This window comes from Scophthalmus maximus, chromosome 11 (genome assembly GCF_022379125.1).
Source record: "Scophthalmus maximus strain ysfricsl-2021 chromosome 11, ASM2237912v1, whole genome shotgun sequence".
Classification (NCBI taxonomy): domain Eukaryota; kingdom Metazoa; phylum Chordata; class Actinopteri; order Pleuronectiformes; family Scophthalmidae; genus Scophthalmus; species Scophthalmus maximus.
Window position 1 is genome coordinate 5,461,912 of NC_061525.1, and position 23,994 is coordinate 5,485,905.

The following is a 23,994-nucleotide window of genomic DNA, read 5'->3' on the forward strand; positions in this document are numbered from 1 at the left end:
TGATTCTACAGTATGTCGACAACACCAAGACATTAGAACACTATAAATGTAGAATATTTAAATACTAACCTGTCAGTGTAAAGATGAACTAAATAAATTTACAGTATAAGCTTAAAATGTTAGGTATCTAAACCCCTGCCACTTTTCTCCAGTTTATTCTGAAGTCAAAGTCTCGTGGTTTCCTGTATTTGTCCGGTTACGTGTGTTTGACTTGACGAAGCCGAGGAGCTTACCTGATCCCACGTTTCCCACCATGCACCGCGGCCGTGATGTCCTGTCCTAGGAGCACGCTTGGGAAGAGGCCATCTGCCGGAGAGATGAGCTGCCTGCAGGAGGAGAGAGGGATTATTAATGACAGACTGTCGACGGTTTGAGCTGAATGAAATGGAGTGAGGGGTGTTCACACTAGAGACATTTCAAAATATAACACTTAACTGTGGCTATTCGCTACATCTATAGTAGATTGATATATTATATCATATTTTAATTTTGCTAATTTTGTCCCTGTGGTCAACACGTCATTCTAACTGACTGCACATTACCCTTAATTTTGAAATCCCCCATCTACCCCTCTGCTCCTCCCCTTGGACCGAATTACTAACAAAGCATCTTATTATCACATGCATATTCATGAGTGAAATAAATAATCTGGTGTTCATCCACTAATCATAATCAAAGCACAAACATGTTTCACGCTTCTTCCATTTTTCAACAGATATTACTGATGTTTAAACCTTGAAAATCAGATAACATGATTAGGTGTAATAATTTAACTGGCAATTAATTCTTAAATAATCTTTTTCCAGTGTATGCGAATGAACACAACCTAGCATATGTATTATGCTGCTTATATATAATAAATAAAGTTTCATGGATCAATCTCTGCTGTGATTCGGCTAAGTTGTTGTTGTTTTGTGTGTGTGTGTGTGTGTGTGTGTGTGTGTGTGTGTGGAACCAGCATTATTAATTAATAAGTCTTATTAATGTCACATTAGCTAAGCTGGTGGTTTTAGGAATCAGTTTATGTTACATTAAGCAGCATTAAGTGTGTGCGTGTGTGTGTGTGTGTGTGTGTGTGTGTGTGTGTGTGTGTGTGTGTGTGTGTGTCATTGTTGGTTGAAAAACTGCAGATGAATTAAATTGACATCAAACTCCTGATATAATATTTCCTGCATCAACACACTGACTCTGCTCTGTGAGAATACAGAGTAGTAGACTTAATAGTACAGCACACTACTGTATACAAACTATTAGTGGAAACCATCAATGAAAGCCTTAGTTGCCGGTCCTGTTTTACTAAAGAGGCACAGATTTCATTTGATTTACTGAAGTGTCTACATTAGAAGGAAATGTTACAGTTGCCTCAAAATGCATCGCAACTGGAGTGTAATAGAAAAAATAAGTGGTCAGTACAATTTAAGTACAAGTTGTAAGTTATACTTAAGTTAAATACAACTTAAGTACAACTTAATTTCAAAGAAAATAGTACTTATGTGCAACTTAAGTACAACTTTGACATCCTTTCACTTTTCTGAGTACACTATACTACAAAGTTTACTTTCTTCTACTACATTTCAGAGGTAAATATGGAATTATTTTTCAGATTACAGTTCTACTGGGACGTCACGCGGTCACCTTATCACTATAATAACTACAAAACCATACGCTGTATAAAGTAGTTGAAATGAGCTCCACCACAACCAGCTACAATATTAACACAAAAGTGTTGTTAAGATATTAAAGAATGGAAATTGTTGCACAACTAAAACATACTCAGACAGGTTCCCTTGATGGAAGCAAGAGTGGTTCAAATCAAATTAAAAGAAAGGGTGTGACAGTAAACAAACAGTATAACTATCAATATTATATCTGTTTGTGTGTGTGTGTTCTCCTGTACGTGTCTGTGTGTGACACTTTTATGAGCGTGTTGATGGATAGCTCAGCTGTCAGGTAGCAGTGGAGCACCAGCAACAAATTGTGGTCAGCGTACGAGCAGATCTGCCATATAGGGTCCCTGGTCTCCAGAGAAGCTCCCGCAGGCCTCTGGGCTCCTGACAAACCACCCTGCTGTTTGGTGTGCACCTGTTTGGTGTCCATTGTTGTTCTTGGTTGACAGGATGTCAAATAAAAAAAAAAAAAGTCATCAATACGCAGGAGTGTGAGTAGCAGATATTTACAGTAGTTCAACAAAGTCAAAGCTTGAGTATATCCAATCTGGTAACAAATACCATCGGCATGTGATCTTTTTCCAGCTAATAAATCAAATCATACCATAATGTGGTAATTCTACATGCAGCACTGACTGTCATGAAATTAGCTTACTTTACTTTTCCACTGCAGGTGGTGATTAGTAAATAAGCACTTAATGAGGTGTCAAACCAACATGGTCTGAGGAGCAACTTGGGTTAATGGATTGATAATTCTGTCAGGCTGAGACCCTTGGTGCTGTAAACAAAGTAACGCAGAGCTGGGCACACTATCAAATGCAGTAGTGCTTCTGGATTGTTTTAAATTAGCTGGTGAGTAAAGTGAAATCCTCATCACAGATTCGAAGTTCATTCATCATTCTGCTTTTACTTAACACTGAGACGCACCGCCTAGACCCATGACTTCTCACACAAGAGCTACCTCTAGAGATCTCATGAATAACACTGCCATGCACTTTATTTTGAGGAAGTTTCTCCAAACTCGTACGCTGAGAAGTTAATTTTTTAAGTTTTGTGAATTCAGTCACAGGTGGGCAACCTGTGACTGAAGTGTTTACAAATTCAGTCACAATTCTGTTGTAAACAACAGACAACAGTGAATTTTAAAAACTATTTCTGAAAAACTACTGTACATTCTATCAAGAAATATAATTATGTCAAACAATGAGCTGGAGAAGTTTCCTTTTGTATTTCGGGCAAATCATAGCACTGAGACAGCCCTAGTAAAAGTATAGTCAATGAGACAAGGCATCTTTTTCCACAGTTATGCTTATGGCACAAACCTTTACATGGCCGTGCCTCCTGATGACACAGGACCAATTGATTCCCTTTTTGAATATGTTCTAGATATCAATGTCTGGATGTCACATAATGTTTTACAGTTACTTTTAGTCAAATTTAAATTTAAAATTCCCTTAGACTAACCTCAAGCCAGAAAGCATGAAACCATAGTCTTTGACTGAGATCTAAATTCAAAGGCTCTCGTAGGGCTTGTCGTGATTCTTTTACTTGTTTCTCAAGCAGACGTTTCTTGCATGCTTAACCAGAACGGTCGATGATTGCAAAAACCAAGGGTGGCAGACATGATTGTTCACAGTTAAGGTGGGCTGATGAAGGATTCCTTGCACAGTCATGTGGCATCTCACAAGGATGGGAGTGAGAGGTCGGAACAGATGGAAAGCAGCACGACGGTTTGGACAGTCAGCTGAGAGAGCCCTCATGTTGGCTCTGGTTTGAAAGGGAGAGGGTGAGCTGGAAGCCAAGACTGAGCACCAGAAGCGACATGAACTGCTTTAATATAAGACCTCATGAGTCAAATGCTAAGCTTCACTAAATCAGATCAGCCTTTTAAATCTCTTCATAAACCCCATTGACCTTTATAATTTGCAGTTAGGTCTTTGTTCTTAAGAACAGTATTATTGACTCATTAACGTTTGACTAAGTTAATTGTAAAATAATATTATGGTCCTTTTTCTTCCTTTCTATTATTTCCAAAGGGTTTGTCTGTAAAACTGCCATTTCTAAAGGTTATAGCAATACTTACCCATTGGAATGTTTTAATCTGTTATTCCTGACCCCTCACTCACAATTCAATACAGTAACACTTTGTCATGTCAACCCTTTTAATGGGTTTGAGCTTCACACACACAATAATTCTAATGAGACAGATGATGATCATGATTGTTTACACCGCTCTGTTTCATTTTGCTGTCAACCCACACTGCTTATCATTACAGTATCAATGCTAAACATAACAGCATCATCACTGTGCACAAACTTCTCAAGGGTCTTCTTTTCAATTAGATTGGGAGTGTGATGGGGCCTTGGCACGGGAAGTGAAGAGAAGAGGAGACGGTGTGTGTGTCAGATTAGAAGCTGCTAAGCAGAGAGAATGAGCTCAATGCTGAGATGAGAGTGGCAGTGGGACTTCAAACTGGCAACACAACACTGCTGCTGGCATCTGACAGCAGGAAGGAATGACAGTACTGGCTGCAGGCGGATAGGTGTGTGTGTGTGTGTGTGTGTGTGTGTGTGTGTGTGTGTGTGTGTGTGTGTGTGTGTGGTGCATGTGAATGTGTGTGTGTGTGTATGCATAGACATCGGCATGAAAAGGCATAAAAAAGAAAAAAGGTATACATACAGCAACTGCGTGGACATATATACATGTAGATACACATGATAAAAGAATTTAAAATGTTACAGCTGTCTTGGTCACAGATGTAATATTAGAAATGTTTCACTTGAATGAATGTGAACATTGACACAGACACACACACACACACACACGCACACACACACACACACACACACACACACACACACACACACACACACACACACACACACACACACACACACACACACTTGTGATGATAGTGAAGAAATGAGATATGAAATCATATAAATGTGCAAATCTAAAAATGAAAGCATATATCACAGATAGTCAATGCACTCCCAGGTGTAATGTGTACGCTCTCCACATTTAGTCGCGTCCCAAGGGTTCATTGTTCCGTCTATTATTCTGTTGTCTTCTCAGCCATCCTGCAGGTTTGGTCAAGAAACATGAATTGAAATATGAATGGTCGGAGAAAGGGAAGAAGGGACAGACAGCTGACTCGATGCAATTCAATCAGCAGAAGTGGCACCGGAGATCAGAGGACCCAGTGACATGGAACTAAAAATAGAAAATACCACCCCCATGTCCCCCTCATGACTTACTCGGGCCGCTCATGTTTCATTGTACGCTCACTACAGTTACCTTCAGAACTTCATGATTTACAAAAAAGACAAATTGGTTGCATAAATGTATCACTTGAATTTGAAATACAGCGTCACGTTGCTCAGTGCAGGCAGGTGAATAATCTATAGGGGGATGCTCTCAGGACTTTTGGCGCCCACGCTGACAACACATCTGATTTATTTCCCCACTCTGAGAGCACAACATTTAAAGCTGTGCACCTTGTGATTATCTGTCATCGTTCCAACATTACTGGTCCTATTTATATATCATAAACCCTTCTGCCGTGTGTCCATTGTCCAATGCTTATGATATCACCTTACAGATCGCTGGAACATTATGGTGAGAAATACGTTCTGCCAACTAGACTGACAAACTTCACCATTGATACCATGATATTTTTCAAGTTTGACTCTGAAATCTGTTACTGTCATTGAGTTAAATTGCTATACGGTGTCAAACTCAACAAAACACAATCACAGAACAATTTTGACAATATTGACGAGATCATTTATAAAGAAAATATATGCAGATATTCAAGGAGAATGAGGATTTGGCTTGTTTTTTTTTTCTAACCATCCTGCAGCTATGCAATGTTCGCACTGAACATTTGCGTTGTTTATCATCATTCTTATTCCATGCATTCTTCTTGCTTCTCAAAACATGGTACCTACATTACCCATAATGCAACTGCACCACTGACAGTTTGGCCTTTGATTTTGGGTGCATTATGTTGATGGCAGCTAATGTAGCTGCAAGCCAGTAGTCTGAAGCAGAGAAGAGCTACAGACATCTGGTAAACTCACACATCGTTCGAGTAATTCATGCTTTCACATTTCAGAGGCTACAGGTGCCGACTCAATACTTAATATTCAACACTCAAACGATTATTAGTATAGATCGTCGTGTCCAACCAACCACAAAGCCTGACCTCTCATTGGCCCAAACCCAGTCACTCCTCCTCCACTCCAGCTCTCCTCCCCGTGGGTCAGACTTAACCACGCACACATGTTGAAAGAGTCGTCTTACAAATACCTGAGTCTATTTGTGGGCTCCTCATACTGCTAACCTGATTTTTTTTTCCATCCCTGCTCCGGTTCAGGACTTGAATGTCTGAAACTGCCCCCAAAGATCTTTGAAATTGAGAAGTATTGTGCGTATATGATCAGCTTAGGTTTGTAACACTAATGTTGATGATAATGTCATGTAACTGCACCTTGAACTCTGGTTTAACATCAAACCCGTTTGCTTTTAACCTTTTTATTTTTGCTTTTCATCACAGGAGCCACGAGGACACTTCAGAGCTTTAAGACGCTGTATAATGCTGATAGAAACATCACCAACGTGCATCTGTTGCTAAGACCGCCAGTTGTTCCTGGCAACGCCTACGTGTGAACGTGTGAATGCATGTAGCCCACAACTGCTCCCCGAGGCCTCTGCTGTGAATAAGAATCTGTTATGAGACCACATGCCAGCGGACACAGGGTTTTAAAAAATACTGTGTATATATGCACGTCTCTATGACAGCTGCCCTACTACTACACTTCTTCAGTATTCAGTACCCATATGTACATATTCTTTCTCTCAGGACCACATTACATCTTTTCTACCAACATGTTCAAACACCAGAAAACAAACACTGAACTAGAATGGCTCTTGCCCCCGCCATGCCCCCGCTAAGGGGCCAACAGTCCCCTTAAAAAAACGAATAGATATCCGTACCATTAATATGCCTGATTTTTGTTTTCCATCAAGATCAATGCGTTATTCCCTAGGATATCAGTGAAAATGTTTAAAAAGGCCCTTTCTCGCAAAAAGAAAGTTCAGGATCCGTCCCCTTTTTACGCATCTGTGCCAAAATTTGACGGGTTCTTTCTTGGCCCATGTCCCATCCATCCCACAAGTTTCCTGGTAATCTGTTCTGTGGTGTTTGTTTTATCATGCTGACAAACAAATAAACAAATTTACGAACTGGGGGGGAAACATAATCTCCATGACGGTGTTAAATGTATTAATTTCGATTCCATGTCGTTTGGTATGCATTTAGCCCATAAAATTAGCAGAACTTTTTTTGTGTGTGCACATTCTGTGCATGAGATTCAGATTTATAATCATTATAAAAATGATTCACACGGTGTTCCTGGTTACATAACCGTCCTTGGCGCCTGTTGCCGCGGGGCAGCTGTGGGGTTGCGGGGCTGTTGGGCCGCTGCAGTCGGGCGGCTGTCACGGGGCTGTGTGTGTGTGGGGTGAGTGCTGGGGGATACGGTGACGGTCTAAACTGGGACACTGGAAGAGTGCCACACTGGCATACGAGAACTAACTGGTCTGAATGGGCAGGAGACGCACACAGCACATATTGCACGTCAGTCAGCGTGACCTTTGAGTTTTATGGACGAGGGTTAATGGTAGAGGACGAGGAAAAATTGTGCTTTAACGTGTGAAACAGAGGTTCAACAACCCTGATATGCTGCTGCAAGTCACCAATGGTAATTCACAGAGCAATGTCTGCAAGAAGACACCTAAATCTGATATTTTTACGATGTGCTCACCAATCACAGGGTAATGTGCGTGTGGCTGCGTTTATCATCTGTTCACTACATTAATACCCTGTGGCTGATTTTTTTTAAGGTGATAAACAGAGTTATTTGTGTGTTTTTTGTGTTCACTCACATGAGAGTGTGTTCACGGTGGCTAGGCAACATGCAGCAACGTGGGGAAAGACAAATTTGGAAATTCATGTCAGTGGTTTGTCGGGTCACAGGAAGGGGAACTCATGAAAATAATCCCCTGCACAATTTCAGACCTAAAAGCAAGCTAAAAGAATGGGCACACACACAAACCTGTAGTGTGTGTGTGTGTGTGTGTGTGTGTGTGTGTGTGTGTGTGTGTGCTATGTGTCAGCATGCACTATCCATCTCTGTTGAGTTGCTGCACATTGATTATTTGGAAAATAAAACTCTGTTGTGCCATTCTTCTAGCAGGTTTATTACATGTTGTGAGATACATTTGTTGTTATTCATTTCTCTCCAAGTTCTGTCTTTACAAACCTCATTCAAAAAAAAAAAAAAAAAAAATTTAAAGAAAAGTCTCTACATTGCAAACATGCATGAGGTACTGGAGTGAGAGTGGTCTTGGACTTGAAGATTAAAATGAAAAAAAACATTTATCTATTTAATTCTGACTGTTTGCTGATGAACGTGTCTGTTATCTACATTACGGGGGTTTGTCTCTTGGGTTTAGGGGAACAATGGATACATTTTTCAAAGATTTTTTTCCTACTTCTCTCTTGTTATAAACTGTGAAGAAACGAAAAACAGAACAAGCTTGTTACCAAGCACGGAATCAGTAGGCCACAAAACATCTGACCTCCAGCTCTCTCTTGTGTTCCGGGCTGACCTGGATCTCAAGCGAAAGGGCCATTTGCGACACTGTGTCCCTGAGCTGCAGCCCCACAATTTCTACAGTCACATGATGTGAGTGTGACTTGATATCTGTCTGAAGTCTATCACATTACCGGTGTGGGGTAATAAGGCAGGCACACGTACAGTACAAGAACATCCTGATCTCACAGTTCTCTGTGAACCCAGACTTGACTCATGGCATTTACATTGGATATAAAGTGATAATATCCCAAATAACATCACGGTGAATGTCTGAGGTCAGCACAAGATGCACACACACTCGGGTGACTGCTGAAAGAGTTAACAAATACTCACTCAAATAAAAAAGACACTGGAACTCAACAGTTTGAAAAGCCTGTCGCTGTGTGTCTCTGTGTGACATTTGATAAAGGGAGCACCGACACACATCTCAAACTCCCACATGCTAGACACGTCCATTTAGAGAGGGCCGCAGCTTCATTACATTCAATCTGTAATCTGCAATATTATTATAATGCAATCTAAGACAAAGTGGATACTCTGCATCATCGACTCACCGGGGACACTGGTGAAACATGGAGAGATTCAGCACTGTACATGTATTGCTCTTTTCATAAGACAAAAAAGGTCTATAACAAAAATGTTACAGGAATGAGAAACCTTTGATGATCTTTTAAATTTGCATTTCATGTCAATACTGAACATTCTGGACACCTGGTTCATATCTAAACAATCCATCTGTAACATAACATTCTGATTCCACACTACAAATCACTTCGACAGGCGCCTACACGTCAATCTATTTCAGCACAGTACAATTATGACTGTCCATCTAATAATGCATCTAATAAATGAATGTATGAGGTTGCATGTGTGTCTTCGCTGCAAACACCCGGTCGAGCAGCTCCGAGCAGGCAGAAGGTGAAAGGTTGGACTGGGCAGCTGCAGCTGTTACCTCGTCTCTCGTCTCGAGTGTTCTGTGGTGTTACGTTTTTTGCCTTTTAGAAACTCACCCGGGGACAGAAGACGCCCTATGACCAATCAAACGAGGGTACCCCGGGCGCAGTAAGCCAATGGGAGCAGGGGTCGGGGTATAAATGCTTAAGTCCGTCACCTGGCAGAGTTGGGCAACCCCTTACATTTGGTGGACAGGATCTGATCCCAGGATCTGTTACCTCTTTCTTTTCTCCTAAGCAGGTAAAAAAAAAGTGAAACAATGCTTAGTCAACCTATTTGATAGATCAGTGGGGACGATTGTGGTGTATTTTTCATATAAGTATGGACAACAAATTCTCCCTGACAAAATCTCCTGATAAGAAAATCGCTCTAAGAGGGAGGAGCATTTTTAACCAAGTATCTGTCACACAGATTCCTTTGTTGCATTTTTGTCTCGGAGTCCTCTGAAGCTTTGCATATTTTTTTTCCTGATATGGAAACTACTCAAATCTGTTTTGACCATTCTTCTATCTGTGCACTCTATATCCTGAAACTTTTGCTTTGAATTCTCTTTTAATTCTCTTTCTTTTGAGATACTTGACACTTGCTTCCTTGGATGTGGGTTAGCACTAGTCCACTGAAAAATCCCCAGCTAAGATCAAGGCAGGGGAAACAGATGGGACTATCAGCTGTTGCTGAGCAGGCCAGGTTTTGTAGAAGCGACTTGGAATAGTTTAGGAGCGCTTGATTTAGTCATGGAACTTGTTGGGCCACCTGTGAGCCACGCAAGTGTTGACCTTTCAGTGTACCATGTGTCAACGGTCAACTGCTCCTCAAGCAACTGACGCAACTGAGTGTTGACCTCTGCCTGACAGAGAGAGAGAGATTGAGACTGATGGCTGGTAGTTGTAAATCTATTCCTGACCCCACTCGTCTCTTCGGGCTGATTCTGCAGCTGCTTTGCACTTAGACATTTGTCCTAAAGTAGTTCAGGTTCAGGACGATGAAGTCCCAAAGTGTTTGTAACAGAAGATGAGAGTGTTGGAGTGAGAATATAAGACATGTCATTTTGTGAACTCTGTTCACTTAGAACGTAAAGGATTGTACAGTAATGGAATATAAAAAAAACAAATCTACATTGCCGAAGTTGATTGCTTCTCGTACGAAGCTAACCCTGCTACCCGTCCTGTTGCACAGTGGCTCGGTCGGAGCTACAGCGAGAGCAGAGAGAAAAGCGTTCTCTGCCTGCAGAGTCGGGGGCACAGCCACACTATTTATAATCTACACCAGGAAGGGGGTGGCGGAGGGCGGGGGGGCCCTGCAGCAGAGGGGGCAGACGGTGAGACAGTCAGAGACAGGGACAGCTGGGAGAACAAGCACGTAGACAGCACAGCTGACAGAAGAAAGAAAGAAAAGTAAGAAAGAAAGAATGAGAAAGTGTCTCTTCTTCACCAGAAGACTCATAGACAAGGCCCTTGAGAAACTTGGCGAAACGCCAGACAAAATTTACGGTATTCATCAGATCACTGTTTTGACATTTGACTCATTTATTTTGTCAGTACTAAAACTATGACATCCATCTTTTTTAGGTCCGGGGATAAAAAGTGACTGAATACTGAACACATACTACTTGTAGTGCGGTCTCATCAAATGACTCTGAGCATTGCAGATTCAGGAAAAAAAAAAATATAACATTTGACTCTTTGTTGTCTCCTCTCAGACGGAGTAAGAATCGCAGCCATGGCGAAGAATTGCCACAACGACTACAAAATGAAGTTCTCCGTGGACGAGGAGTTCCCCGATCTGTCCCTGCACAACAACCACATGGCTAAGGTACAAACCCCACTCAGATGCCGTCTATTCGTGGACTTTTTTGTTTTGTTTGTGAGAGCTAAGACACTCTGCCATCATACGGCACAACCTTGAAGGTCGCGTGACTGCAAAATCCCTGACCTTGCGCCACGTGCCATCTGCTGCAGGTGCTGACCAAGGACATCTACGGCAAGCTGAGGGGCAAGTCCACCCCCAGTGGTTTCACCGTGGATGACGTCATCCAGACTGGTGTCGACAACCCTGGTAAGGAGGAGCGAGTCATCGGCGTAGAGACTAAACTGGCATCGGCAAAGCTGAGGATTCAGGAGATGTAAATTAACTGTAGCAAACACTACATCATTATAAGCGTGGATTATTATCTAGGCCAGAATCGATTTGTACCTTCATTATAGAGGTCTGGCAAGTTTCCTGTTGTCCCGTTATACGTTTTCTGTTGAACAAATAAACAAGGCAGTCAGGCTAACAATGTAACCACTTTCCTCATGCTCCCTCTCTTGTTCCCCAGGTCACCCCTTCATCATGACCGTTGGTTGCGTCGCTGGTGATGAGGAGTCCTATGAGGTCTTCAAGGAACTGCTGGACCCCATCATCTCCGACCGTCACGGCGGATACAAGCCCACCGACAAGCACAAGACCGACCTGAACTTCGAGAACCTGAAGGTGAGGGAGAAGACATGCGTGATAGTCTTGTCATGGATCAGCAGAGTCTAAAGAGGGGGGGGGGGGAATTACCCCGTTGGCAAGTTTACCAACCAAATGAACACGTTAAATGAATTGCTGGTTATGGTTATGGTCACATCTGATGCAACAAGCTCTAGTCTGGAGTATTTTAACTCATAATTATAACTTAGATCTATGATTTCTATTCACGACTTCAAATGTTTTTTACTATCTCAAAGTGTTTTTCTTTTTAATTACCTTTACAATCATAGACAATGTTACTTAGTCTGACGGTTGAAGATGAACCCTTGGCGTGAAGCGAGCGAGTTTGTTCACAGGACGTTAATAACAACAGTTTCGTCACACAAAATAATAATAATGTGTCTTCTCTCAGGGTGGTGACGACCTGGACCCCAACTATGTGCTGTCCAGCCGCGTTCGTACCGGCCGCAGCATCAAGGGATTCACCCTGCCCCCCCACAACAGCCGTGGAGAGCGCAGAACCATTGAGAAGCTGTCCATTGAGGGTGAATATCAAACTGATGACAGGACAAACATCTGTGGAAATACGTGACATGTAAACAATCAGAAACACTGACTCATCTACTCTGTCCACCCTCTTCCCTTCCTTTCCCCTCAGCCTTGGCCAGCCTGGATGGCGAGTTCAAGGGAAAGTACTACCCCCTGGAGGGTATGACCGACGCTGAGCAGGACCAGCTGATCAATGATCACTTCCTGTTCGACAAGCCCGTGTCCCCCCTGCTGACCTGCGCCGGCATGGCCCGTGACTGGCCCGACGGCAGAGGCATCTGGTGAGAAACACATACGCACAGAGAGAATATGATTACAAATAGGAATTTGTTTGGGTTTTTCCTTATTTTGAAATTAAAAAAGATGATATTGTTAACTATAAAATCAGATTTTTGTGGGCCTATATAAACACAACTACACACACAATCATAGGAACAAAACAAAAATGACCACTCTCTGAGTTAAAATCTCCCATCTGGCCTCCTAAAAACTTGCACCATCTGTCTTTTCCCCCCCGCAGACCAAATATAAAAATCCTGATTATTCCTGTTTTCAAACATCTGCTGGAGTGTGTCATGATCACACCACAGCTCACTGCCCCTTCACTCTGCCCTTAGTGGGGGTTGACAGCCTGTAAACCCACCACTGTGCAGCTCAGTGGGTCACATGATTCACATTTTCACAGTTAATGCTTTGGCACAATTGCAAATGATGTTCGTGCAGCCTTGTAGTATCAAATGACTGATATTTGAGATTTTTCTGCAGGCACAACGACAACAAGACCTTCCTGGTCTGGGTCAACGAGGAGGATCACCTGCGTGTCATCTCCATGCAGAAGGGAGGCAACATGAAGGAGGTCTTCAGACGCTTCTGCGTCGGCCTGCAGAAGGTGACGCACAAACACATCCATGCGTAAAAAGTTATGCACATACATACGCACAATTCAACTAGGGACATGGGTACAAGAGTTCAAGCCAGTTCACATTCAATGAGAAAAATAACTTTCTCTGGTTTCTCGAATGGGTCTAGTCAGTATTTAGTGGCATCCATCCAGATATGTTTTTACTATAATCGTTCTTCTTCTTCTTCTTCTTCTTCGCTGGACAGATTGAGGAGATCTTCAAGAAGCACAACCACGGCTTCATGTGGAGCGAGCATCTGGGCTACATCCTGACCTGCCCCTCCAACCTGGGAACCGGCCTGCGCGGTGGCGTGCACGTCAAGCTGGCCAAGCTCAGCACACACCCTAAGTTTGAGGAGATCCTGACCAGGCTGCGTCTGCAGAAGCGCGGCACAGGTGCGGAAACTGAATTAAACAAAGTCGCGGATCAGGCGTCCAAAACTAGGGGAAAATTAGTAATTTCAGAGAAGCCTTCAGAGTTGTTTTTTTTTTAACTTACCTTGGGTTTTACTTTGCAGGTGGTGTGGACACAGCCTCTGTGGGCGGTGTGTTCGACATCTCCAACGCCGACCGTCTGGGCTCCTCCGAGGTGGACCAGGTGCAGATGGTGGTTGATGGCGTCAAGCTGATGGTGGAGATGGAGAAGAAGCTGGAGAAGGGAGAGTCCATCGATGGCATGATCCCCGCCCAGAAGTAAAGTGGACAGACAACCGATGACTGAATGACTGTCTGTGTTTGTTTTTTTTATATATTACAAAAAATGAACAGGTAGCCTTGTTGTAAAATGATCTTACTGGTTTTCAGCCAACTGGCTACTTCCTGCTTACGTCTTCCTGTCAAAGAGACACTCCACTCTTTCTCTCCGCTCCTTTCTTACTGACCTCTGTCAAACCTGTTACTCATCATTTCCCTCATCACCTCTCGCCCCATCTACTCTGTAACATCCTGGGATCAATCCATGCATAGTCAGGTGGTCGTGGCTATGTATACACACCAAAAGAAGTTTTTTTTTTGGTTGTAAAATGGATAATTAAACTATGCCCCATGTAACAATCAAACCTTCTCTCTCTACTTTTCTTTGTGGGAAACACACATGGATATTTTTCCAATTCTCATAACTGATCGGTGCTCATATTTGCAGTTTGGCTCATATAAATGGATACAGTAAATTTTAATTCGAGCAAAAGTGTAAAAAAAAGCTTGAACATCAACTAATTTTCACTGTACACACACACGTACACAAAAAAACTGCTAAGATGCCATGCAAAATCCATTTAATCCATATCCGAGGGGGGGGGGGGGGGAATAACCACAGTAAAAGAAGTATGAAAGAAGTTGAAAGTCTTTATTTTTGTGTCACACATTATTTCCTAGGAGACATGCAGGATTGCAGGTCGATCATTTCCGTAATTTCAGCCCATAAGTTACGTTTTTTGTTGAGAACAGCGACAGCTTCAAACACACTATACAAAGCATGGCCCTAACTGTGTCTAGACATCGGGTTTCGGAGAGTGAGGCCCAGTTTTTACACACACGCACACACAAAAAGAAAATTGCAAAAACTAGCCCTAAATCACAGCTTTACATTTTCAAACAGTGGTGGATGTGGCGGCAGCTGAACTCTCCCTTTAAAACAGAGGAACACACAGACCATACAGCCGCAAAGATCACAAATGTGCTGCGACATCTGACTTTATACTTAAATTTTTTGTAAGATGCTGCATACTTTGAAAATGCTTGTTTTTTTTTTTAAAGAGTAACAATATAAGTACAACAACCTTTTTGGAGTCGCCAGGGTCGACGCAGCGACGTGTGATCGATGCGGCACCTGGTGCAGTCTATGTTTCTGCTGAATCTTTTGGTCGATTTGTTTGGGGACGAGCAGCAAATTGTAAAAAAAAACTCTTGGAAAAAAAAAACTAAACGTAAGAGTCAAATTTCCCAAAAAGGTCATTCAAGGTCACATTCTCGACACACACCAGCAACTCACAGCAGCGCATGTTTTAAATGATGAGGCAGGAGTCTGATCCGTTAACAGTCATACACCTCTTACAGCAATAATGGCATGTGATTGGTCAACAGTCATTCACCTCTCATCAGTGCTGCAGCCTGATTGGTTGACAGGGAGGGGGGGCTAGATTAGAAAACAGTTTAATATGACAAAACCTTGTGGAGACAGATCACCATTTTGAAATGTATTCTTTTGAAATTTGTTTGAAAATAATTGGAGTTTCCTTGATATGACTTTGTGGCATCAGTGGAGTCAACCGGCACCTCTAGCTGGAAACATCACTGCAGCGGAGTGCTGAGAGTGTACTATATGATGCCAAGAAGCCAAACGTACGTGCATGTGAGTAAAGACAATATTGGCAGCCAGCGTGTCAATTATCCATTTCAGTGGCTGTAAATGTGAGTTTGAACAATTTGATAAAAGAAAAAATGCTGATGAATTAAAAACACAGCCGGAGCAGTACAATGTGATCCCAGCTAAAAGGCTTTTTCAAGTCTGAATTGCAAAACACCTGAGGAGAGCGACGGCATCCTGACGTGTGGTACAGAATAGATATGCCAAAGTGCTACGAGAAATAATTTTTTTATGTCAGTGAAAGCCTCCATTTATCCCAAACAAGCATGAGCTACAGTAAATGTGTGTGTGTGTGTGTGTGTGAGAGAGAGTGAGAGAGAGAGATTACAGTACATCTGGACCAAAGTAACCAACAAGTCAAGTCGTTATCTTCATGTTGGATCAGGTTTTGAATTATATCTGTATTGGTCTTGTAGGTAGAGGGATGAATAATAGCTGTTATTAGCTCTCTTTTTTTTTGATGCGACATCCAGATTTGAAACTCCTGCAAAACAAACAGAGCTGAGACAAAAATAAAAATGTGAAATAAAATAAAAACTAGAATCATGACTCCAGGTGGACATCTGTTTTTGTTAACAGTTGGTAAAAATAAACTCTATGTTGCACTTTGAACCAACAAAATATTTAGTCATTTCTGCTTGTTGAAAACTTGAAAGAGGAACAGATCATAGAGCCAAGTTGAGTTGTTGTACGGAGCAAACTTGAGCTCAAATGATCCGGTCCTCGGGAGTAAAAATATCAGCGGATGTTCTGCTTTGCTCGTCTGTCAGCGACTGTGGGTGACTGGCATAGAGGATGACACTTGACCAGAAATGCTGCAAACACACATCAAAATCCCAACCGAGCAGTAAAATGGGCTTCGTCAATGGGCAGAGACGGTGCTTCATTCTGTCTGTCGCAGGTCTAGGCGTTTCTGCATGTCTCCCTCTAGAGGCCGGAGATCAGACTGCGCCTTCACTCCCTCAATACAGTATGTGCTTCAGAGGATGAAATCAGATGTCAAACTTCTGCCCATTTAAAAAGCATCAAAGGAAGAAAATCAATTTAATACACAAAAATTAAAACATTTCTTCAAATAGCAGCTCTTTAAAAGGAATGACGACACGTGGTACAACAGGAAAAACAACGTCAACAGATTATCAGTCTCCATCATTCTCATCAGCAAATATGACATTGTGAAAGCAAAAACGTTTGACTCCATGGGCTCACATAATATGGAGAGTGGCGACGGGTTTTAAGGGTCGTAGGTCACTGACAGCTCCAAGGTCGAGGGTCATCATAGGTTTGCAGATGGCGGTCTATTCCATGTCTGTGCATCCATTAGTCTGGCTGTGATTGGTGGGATATCAGGAGGAAGAGGGTCTTTGGCGGAGGCGAGGCATCGCAAGCCGCATCAGATGAGGTGGAGCCCAGGGAAAAAGAGGAGGAGGCAATGCTGTCTGCCTCATTGTTCCTCCTCCTCCTCACACATCAACCTGTCCAGTCCACCAGGCCCCACCTCCTGTCGCCCTCAGAGCTCCAGCTCCTTGGACACTTTGGTGGCGATGTCTCTGAAGGCTAATGGTGCCCCCCACAGGCGCTTGAACCGCACACCGCTGCTCTGGCCCAGCCCGCTGGGCAGCTGGCAGACCTCGGCCTCGAAGGCCACCCGGGCGCCGGCTGCTCCGTGGGTGCAGGACAAGAGGAAAGGCCCGGCCAGGTGGACCTGGCAGCCGCAGCCCTGCGCCGCCTCCCGCAGTGCGAGCACCACCTCGGCCGGGTCGCGGGGGCTCCGCACCCTCACATCCCAGCCGCATCGGGGGGTCCGGGGCTCGGCCGCTTTCTGATGCCCAGATAGATGGCGACTGGAAAAGGGGGAAGGGCGATGAGAAGGAAAATGAGGGGTTGAGCAGGAAATGTATGAAGGTTTAAAGCAGAAGGAACGAAGTGAGGTGCATGTGGGATGTTCACACCGGGGAGAGGGATAAGGTTGGGACAGTAAAAAGGGAGTGAGGGGGGTCAGGAGAGAAGATATAAATGTAGACGCATGGACAAATAGATTTAAGGGTGAAGGAGTTAATGTGTGGATTTTGATTGAGATGGATGTTTGAGGAGTGAATGGTTAGGGAAGGGGGAGAAGGAGAAAATGAATGAATCATACAGAATTGGACCGACGTCCACAGATAGATAATAGTGTATTCACTAGTCTATCAACATCTATTTTTTTAATATAACACAGTGGATGTACAACACCAAAGCGATATGCAAATCACCTCAAATTTATCGTTCATGTGAGTGATTTGGGATTTCAAGGTGGTATTGATAGTTTATATTACATTCATACTAAACAGATGAATGATTAAAACACAAATATTTTTTTGATGGATTGTTTTAGTTATAAAATTTGTTTTAAAACTGGTCATTTATCAAGAATCACACCTAACAACAACATGATAATTTTCTCTAGCAGAATGAGCCATGCTAAGCATCTACAGTACACACCACACTCTGTTGGCTACCGTTACCCTGGAGCTGCTGGTTTACCTGTTGGTTTTAATCTGAGACTGACACATTGCTGGAGCAGCTGACGCTGAGAGGAAGTACACAAGACCTTTAGTAACACGCTGATGAGCTGAGACTAATGATCCTGAAACAATACAGCGGAAATAAAATGACAGTACACAAGGTCCATACCACTGATGTGATCTCAGTTTAAATCAGTTCACAAGGCTTGGTGTATGATTTCATTGATTCTTCCAAAAGTACTTTGACTGACTGAAAAAAGATATGTATGTGCTTGTACTGGTTAGTTTCTGTTGTTTAAACTTCAGTCCAATCAAGCTTTTTGAGAATTACTGCTCAACTTCTGTTGTTGTATATGATTGTGTTTCAGGCAAAAAGTGAAAAGCAATTATTTTTTGCATCAAAATGTCAACTGCTGCTTCATTTAAATGACATGAACAATTACAACAATATAAGATTCTCGCACGCACACACACACACACAGATGGGCATTGATGTTTAAGTCTGACCATTTATAGCAACTATAAATTAATTGCCGTTGATCAGCCGTTGGTCCTTCATTTCAAAGGACAGAGGAGTGGGCATGTGTTTTAGATAATTAGGTAATCAACAATACAATGTTAAAGCTTTTTGTTTTATGTGTTTTTTGAGCGCTCACATGTCAGGAGTATGCTTCAGGCTCTATAATGGATATGTGCGACTCAATGAAGACATGGTAAGGATCATACCTGTGAATAAAAGAATACTGACACTAATATGTTCAATTGCAGTGCTTCGATGGAGTTTTCCTCAGTCAGACAAAGAATGAACTAAAGCAATCATCATTGTAAACCTCAGCATTCTTTTAAGTACATGAAGTACTGTATATTGATGAGATACATTTTGGAGACTACATGTTTTAGGCCAATATTGATAGAGAAAAACAAACACCATAGAAATAGAATAAGAACCGAGATCAAGATAAATACAAGGTGAGGCAATTCACATTCGTAAAATGATCTGAGTGCTCTCTGCTGGACAATCTGACACTATATTATTATCTACCTAATTTCACATTTCTGTGCTCACTTATTGGCGGGCACTAACACTGCCTGACGATTTATTATGTAATGCTGCTTACGCTTTTTTTTTTTTTTTTTTAAGAATATCCTTTGGTGGTCAAAGTTGAAAGAATGTCAAACATTACTCACCTTGTGACCGGAGATCTGCTGATTCTCTCAGGTTCGTCTGTGACCCTCAAGAAGAAGAAAAACGTATCTGTTAGGAATCAATTGGCCAATCGTGTCTTCACACTAACCAACCGGTCAGCCTCCCCTGTTTTGATGCAACTATCAGCGGCACAGCTCATCAATCCACATCGACAACTACACCAAATACAACACAGAGCATGACGACAACTCATGTTCAAACCACAGATGGATCACACCTACACTCACTAACAGTGGAGCACTGGATGGATGAGAAACTGCAACATGTCATAGTCACCACCAACACGAAGGACGTGTAAACAAATGTGGAAGAAGTGAAACCAGAGCAGACGGCCAGATCTCAACAGACAGCAAATACAGTGTGTGTGTGTGTGTGTGTGTGTGTGTGTGTGTGTGTGTGTGTGTGTGTGCGTGTGTGTGTGTGTGTGGCTGTAGTGGCCAGACATGACCCACTAACGTTGATAAAATCAGAACAGAGTTCAAACAGAACACCTGCCTCATTCAGAGAGATTGATTTTGTCTGTGCTTGATGCTAAACCTAAAGCAACAGCTGAAGCTAATTCATTATTCTCTGAGGCAGATTTTTGCATCAAATTGCATGCCCCGATGCAATCCTAGCAAATCAAAGGGAAGATCCTTGCATTCGCAAATTTAACAAATACGGAGCGTGTGAGCTCATGGCTGCTGTTGCATGCTTTGTAGACGATATTAAGTTTGGGGTTAATTATTGCATTTCCCTCTTATGGCCACCAGGGGCTACTGTTGCCATTTTCTGTGCGTTCACCAAAGGCTTTATCCAACCAACCTGGCAAACTGAGGTTATTCCAGGAATTGGGGGGTGGCCTGGACAAGCTAGCAGTGAGATTTCATTGAAAGAGTTCCGCTAAAAAAAAGAAACCTGCTCTAATATGGCCTTGGCTCTGACTCAGGTGCTGGTGCAGCACAGTGGCTGTAATCAGATCTAAACACGTGTTAAGACCGTGACTCAGCTTTTTTGAGTGCGTCACCCCGCTGAAAGTAGAGGGAGAGATCCCTGCTAATCCACAGATAATCACGGAGATGTGCATCAGCATTTTATGAATGAACGTTATCGAGAAAATATCTGGAGAGGAATTCCTGTTGGTGTTAGAACAACAGGGTTTGGGCTTGCATTTGTCTCTGAAAAAAAAAGCTTAGCTAATACAAATGTTTTTTAATGGCCCTATTTTTATCAATACACATCTTTACTCTGTTGAACAGCTGTAATCATGATAATATTTTTTGAATGTTGAAAGTAAGTGACAGACTCCACAGAGCAACTGACTGTGTATAGACTGTATGTGCGCCAGATTGAGACGTGTGTCTGAAGTCTGAGAGCTGAGCGAGACAGGAAGTGAGGCAGTGAGAGCAAGAAGAGCGCAAAGTGACAGAGGGGAGAGGGGGTGGAAGAAGATATGGAAAAAGAGACAGCAACATGGCGAGAGACGGATAGAGAAGCCAGCAGCAGCAGCAGTGTGACAGAACAATCTGCTTGTGTCTTGAGGGTGAGCTGTGCAAGATCCCTGTTTAAGAGAAGGAAATCCTGGTTACATAACTAATCCTGATTTAAAATGGCAGTGACGCTGGGTCAGTCCGTCGGGATGACCGGTGCGGGCTGAGATGTTTCCTACTGTACAAGCATCTGCCTTTGCAGAGTGCTCGGACATATGCCACGTACTTGTGTACGTTGCATGTTACACGTTACAGACAAGTGCAATGATGCTGAAGCCTGTTCACCAACTGCACCTGTTTCAACCAGACAGCGTCTTTACAACCTACAGTAGGCCGAGGGTCATTTAAGACTAAAACTTTTTAAAAACTCTCTGTAATTTCACGACTACAATCTGAAAGTCACTTTACTTGCTTTACTATTGATATCCCTGTTTAGTTTAAAGTAAAAAAAGAACCTGATCCAACTTCTTAAATGTGAATATTTCCTGGTTTCCTTCATTTTCTATTACTTTAACTTTAAAAAATATCTTTGATTATTGACAGTTTTTCAGTCAAAAAAGATATTGAATGATTTAATATTGTATTCTCCCTAAATGAGCTAATAGACATTTTCTCTATAATAAGAAATGCTACCACTCACAACTGGTGTCTAACAATAAAGCAAGCCCAAACCCTGTTGTTCCAGAAACCCAATACTTTTTTTTGGAAGCAGGAAACCTCTACAGCCTCTAATGAGAACTACAGCATAAAGCCCTCCGAGCAGAGACACAAGCAGACAGACAGACGGCAGCTGAGTTTTGAGATGAAGCTGCTCTATTGGAAGTAACTAACAGTGTTGACTCAATTACACCTTTACAGGCACAATCTGCAAAGTTTAATGTTTAAATTTAGAGAATAAGGTGAGTCTCGAGTGGGCCAGGGTTTTCCACTTATCAGCTCAAGCACTTAATACTGCTGAAAGTCCATCTTAGAACACTGTCAGTTTGTAAGGGATGCTGCAGAGTCTAGATTTTACTTTTATTGTATTAGAGTGATTTTTGAAGTATCCACTTCACTGGATTAACCAGAGGCAGATATTTTCACCGCGTAATTTTATCTATGCCAGTTTCTCCATTCAAACGTCCATATCATTTATCAACAAATGTCAACAAACTAAAAAAATAAATGTTTTTTTTTCCAATTGACAGTAGTTTCAGTCCAGTTGCAGTTTTTCCTGGAGCCAGAAACCTGCAGGTTGAATTTAACTCAACCCCTGATTCATTTTCTTCCTGTAGAGTAGCTTCAGCTCAGGTTAATGTTTGTATAACTAAACTCCAGCCTGCTACAGACAGCGAATGAGGAGTAGAGGGGGTGATGATGATGCACTAGCAGGCAGACAGACAGACAGATAAGCAACCAGAAAACACGGGAAAGGAAGACTTACTAACTGTTTTTGTCCCCTGTGGGAGGGTGCAACCCGACATGGACTTGTTTGAGCTCTGACGTTTAGTAGGGTCAAGAGTGACCCTAGGTGCAGAGGAAGAAGAGAAGGAAATGAAGAGAGGATGAGAGGAATGGAAAATAACAGCAGAGTCAGAGACATTGAATGAGAGATAAAAGCAAGTGAGGGAGGAACAAGGCACAGAGGTGACAGACAGTAAGAAGCACAGGCAGAGAAGTATAAATCAAACTGTGTGTACTGTAGAAAGAGGACAGAAGATTGGCAGGTGACTGGCAGGAAAAGCAAAACTTGTTAAATAATCGAACCATCAAACAAACAAACAAACAGGTAAAGCAACAATTAGCAGCCAAGAAGAACCGACTGTGAAAGACAAAAATGTCTCCTGATCAACAGACCTGGGTCTAATAGGTTTTGCTAAATTGTCAGAAACTGTAAAGTACAGGATACACAGCTGCATTTGAACTATTTCTTTTTTTTAACTTCACAGTCTGACTGCATAGATTCGATTGGTTAACAGAGAACTTTGACACGACTGTGGAGTGTTTCTGCTGCTAGTGGAAGCGAGCAGCAGATTGTCATCTAGTAGAACCTATGGTTCCCAGAGTCAAATTAACACTCAGGGCTCTGCTTCAACGATCCGAGCACATGGTCAAAAGCTCATGGCACAAGTGCATTTAGAGCGTGTGCAAATCCACTTTTGCTGATTTAGCTGCAGGGGAAAAAAGGTTACTGCGACAGGCACTTGGTCCCATCAAAAGGGGGGAGCTTAGTCTCCTAATTAATAATGGGTGTGTTCCGGGCATTAAGTGCAATAAACCAATCAGAGTGCCTTCTTCCATCCCCTTTATCAGGGCGGAATTGATAGTAGGAGAGAACGCTTCTCTGCCGGAGAAATGGTTTTACTTCCAGTGGCTTTCATATTTCATAAGGGCTACATTTCCTTTGTCAATGGGAAGGTTCAGACAGATTTTAAAAGCACATTTTGTATGAAGCTGGTAGTACAATGGACAGAAATCCTACAGCTGCTGGTATAAAAAAAAAGCAAAATGTTTAAACACTATTAGACCCAGGTCGGAGATTTAGAAGGATAGAGTCTGACGGCTTCTGAAAAGCTTTAATTAATAGAGGAGGAAGGCTGTTAGGTTAGTACTTGTTAAGGAAGAGCCGGCGAGAGGTAGCACAGTTAGCTACATGATCATCATGTACAGGTTTCTAACAAATAAGGTAAACTGTCCTGTTACAAGCCTTTGGACATACAATGCAATAATAATCATTTTGTCACAAACAACCCTTGACAATACAAATTTAAATGAGACATGAACGTTAAAATGAATTTATTATCTGTTGTTTCTTGATTTCTACCAGCTATAATGCTCTCAACTCACTTCCTTTTATGCTAAACTACTGACCGAGGCCATATAGAGAACTTTCAGTCTTTCCCTCCCTGCCAATTTTCCAGCTTTTCCCCTTACCTGCGGGTCAACTTGGAGGCGAGATTGCTCAGCAGGTTGCTCGTGGCCCGGGTCCTGGCATGGGGCAGTGGGCTGGCGTCGTGTGACGGCGTCGGGGAAGCTGAGGGTGCGTGGGAGGGAGGACGACGGTCCCTTATCTGCCCTCCGTGGAAAGTGCTCCTTACACTGGATCCCCTGGAGAGGCGGGAGGAGGGGGTGGAGGATGAAGAGGAGGTCCCAGAGGCGCCGGCGATGCTGTGGGTGGAAGGGGAGGCAGGGGGAAGGCGCCGGGATAAGGTACTGGTGGGAGGGAGGGGAGGAAGAGCGGATAGTTACAATTATGCCATTTCAAATTGGCAAATGGAACAA

General features: G+C 42.6%; 2 protein-coding genes across 8 annotated transcripts in view; one reads left to right on the forward strand and one right to left on the reverse strand.

Annotated features, from left to right (window-relative positions):
- Positions 1-9,368: 9,368 nt before the first annotated feature.
- Positions 9,369-14,246, forward strand: ckmb (creatine kinase, muscle b). Its single transcript, XM_035623814.1, has 9 exons — positions 9,369-9,524; positions 10,984-11,096; positions 11,243-11,339; positions 11,602-11,756; positions 12,151-12,283; positions 12,397-12,568; positions 13,053-13,176; positions 13,395-13,584; positions 13,707-14,246. The coding sequence occupies exons 2-9, from the start codon at positions 11,004-11,006 to the stop codon at positions 13,883-13,885; spliced, it is 1,143 nt and encodes a 380-aa protein (XP_035479707.1). The 5' UTR covers positions 9,369-9,524; positions 10,984-11,003; the 3' UTR covers positions 13,886-14,246.
- A 266-nt stretch (positions 14,247-14,512) lies between these two features.
- The window catches only part of mark4b (MAP/microtubule affinity-regulating kinase 4b), a 43,888-nt gene continuing 34,406 nt past the window's right edge, over positions 14,513-23,994 (reverse strand). Inside the window, exons 15-19 of one of the 7 annotated variants that reach the window (XM_035623801.2) lie at positions 23,647-23,925; positions 22,157-22,239; positions 19,246-19,290; positions 18,077-18,179; positions 14,513-17,397 (exon numbers count right to left, since the gene is read on the reverse strand). In XM_035623801.2, the coding sequence (XP_035479694.1) occupies positions 17,064-17,397; positions 18,077-18,179; positions 19,246-19,290; positions 22,157-22,239; positions 23,647-23,925 (844 nt within the window). In that variant the 3' untranslated portion in view covers positions 14,513-17,063. Of the gene's footprint in view, positions 17,398-18,076; positions 18,180-19,245; positions 19,291-22,156; positions 22,240-23,646; positions 23,926-23,994 lie in introns of those variants that run through there. The other 6 variants (XM_035623802.2, XM_035623810.2, XM_047335444.1 and 3 more) reach the window with 6 other exon arrangements.